Raw genomic sequence first — 1836 nt, 5'->3', positions numbered from 1 at the left:
TATTGTTGAGTTTTGAGAATAGGGATGGGGGGGGGGGGGGAAAGGGCGTCTAAAGAGTGGCAAATCCAAGGCAAAACCTTCCCTGCATAAAAGCGGCGATCGCATCCTGCCCGGGCCGCTTCTCTGAGCCGAAGCGCAAGAAGCGCGCCGCGCCGCCCCGCGCCTCCTTACCTGAGCCAGGGATGCGGAAGAGCCACGCCCTCTCCCCGGCCAGGTGGGCAGGCACCGCTCCGCCGGCGCGCGCAGGCACCTGGGCGGAGCCCCGGAGGGGGAAAGGCTGCTTCCTCGCTCCATCCGTCCAAGCCGCCTACCTGGCCAGGTGCGGCGCGCCTCGGCCCCCCCCCCCATCCCTCCCTCGCCGGCCAGGCCCCTTGCCCGCAGGGCAAGCCGCAGAGGAGGGTCGCACGCCCCCCCATGGCCTCCTCCCTGCCCGCTGCCCACCACCGGCCGGACAACACGGCCTTCACGCAGCAGCGCCTGCCGGCCTGGCAGCCCCTGCTGTCGGCGGGCACGGTGCTGCCCCTCTTCTTCGGCCTGGGCGCCGCCTTCGTGGCGCTGGGCCTGGGCCTCCACTTCTCCTCGGCCACCATCCGCGAGCTGGAGCTGGACTACACCGGCCTGGGCCACTCCCCGTGCGCCCGCTGTGCCAACCTGAGCCGCGGGGCCCGGCGTCCCCCCGGCTGCGCCTGCCAGCTGCGCTTCTCCCTGGACCAAGACTTCCCGGCCCCCGTCTGCCTCTACTACCAGCTCTCCCATTACTACCAGAACAACCGGCGCTACAGCGTCTCCCGGGACAACCAGCAGCTCAGCGGGGTGGCCGGGGCCCTCCGCAGCCCTTCCGAGGAGTGCCGGCCCTACCAGAAGTACTCCAACGGCACGCCGATCGCGCCCTGCGGCTCGGTGGCCAACAGCTTGTTCAACGACACCTTTGAGCTCTACTACGTGCTCAACAATGGCACCGAAGCGAAGGTGCCCCTGGACAAGAGGGGCATCTCCTGGTGGACGGACACCAACGTCAAGTTTCGCAACCCCGAACCCATCAATGGGAGCTTGGCGCTGGCCTTCGCAGGCACCGCGAGGCCCCCTAATTGGCCTCTCGCGGCCTACCAGTTGGACAACGGCACCCTCAACGACACGGGCTTCGTCAACGAAGACTTCATCATCTGGATGAGGACCGCCGCCCTGCCCACCTTCCGCAAGCTCTATTCCCGCATTCGGCTGGGCAATTTCACCAAGGAGCTGCCCCGGGGCAACTACTCCCTCAACATCGCCTACAATTACCCCGTCCTATCTTTCGGTGGCAGGAAGAAGGTCATCCTTAGCACCCTTTCCTGGATGGGGGGCAAAAATCCTTTCTTGGGCATCACTTTCCTGGTTTTCGGCTCGGCCTGCATCCTCACTGGCTTTGTCTTGCTGGCAGTGCATATAAAATACCAACATCTCAACAAGGCAGATTAGTAAACAGAGCAATGAAAAGCCCCGGGGTTTGGGGAGAGTCCCTCATGAACTGGACAGGCCAGTGTTCTTCCTATCATGTGTTAGCAGAATTAAGCCTAGTTTGTAGCTAGAGCTGAAGTCCTGTACGCACAGGTCAGGAATCAGTGGGACTTACTTCTGAGTCAACATAGATAGGATTGGTGTTTTTTGTGTTGATCACCTCCCCGGGATTCCGCGCTTATGCAGATAATTCGGAAATTACTTTAAGATTTAGGAATGATGAATGGGGCACAGATCTAGGCTGTTGGGCAGATGGGGTTCCATGTGATTGATGTGAGCCATATTGGATGGTGGCTTTTGGGGGGGGTTCTTATAGGGATGTTTTAAATGAATTTATGC

At 61.5% G+C, this 1836-nt stretch overlaps 1 protein-coding gene across 1 annotated transcript; it reads left to right on the top strand.

Annotated features, from left to right (window-relative positions):
- The first annotated feature begins 414 nt into the window (after nt 1-414).
- On the top strand, nt 415-1458 carry TMEM30B (transmembrane protein 30B). The gene has a single exon (XM_056862337.1). The coding sequence runs from the start codon at nt 415-417 to the stop codon at nt 1456-1458; it is 1044 nt and encodes a 347-aa protein (XP_056718315.1).
- The last annotated feature ends 378 nt before the right edge of the window (nt 1459-1836 follow it).

This window comes from Euleptes europaea, chromosome 17, assembly GCF_029931775.1.
Source record: "Euleptes europaea isolate rEulEur1 chromosome 17, rEulEur1.hap1, whole genome shotgun sequence".
Lineage (NCBI taxonomy): Eukaryota > Metazoa > Chordata > Lepidosauria > Squamata > Sphaerodactylidae > Euleptes > Euleptes europaea.
Note: the sequence above shows the minus strand (reverse complement) of the source record. Positions and strands in the feature narration are given on the sequence as shown.

What these genes read in the sequence shown, in the direction of transcription:
- TMEM30B (XM_056862337.1), top strand. Translation starts at nt 415, where the DNA reads ATGGCCTCCTCCCTGCCCGCTGCCCACCACCGGCCGGACAACACGGCC.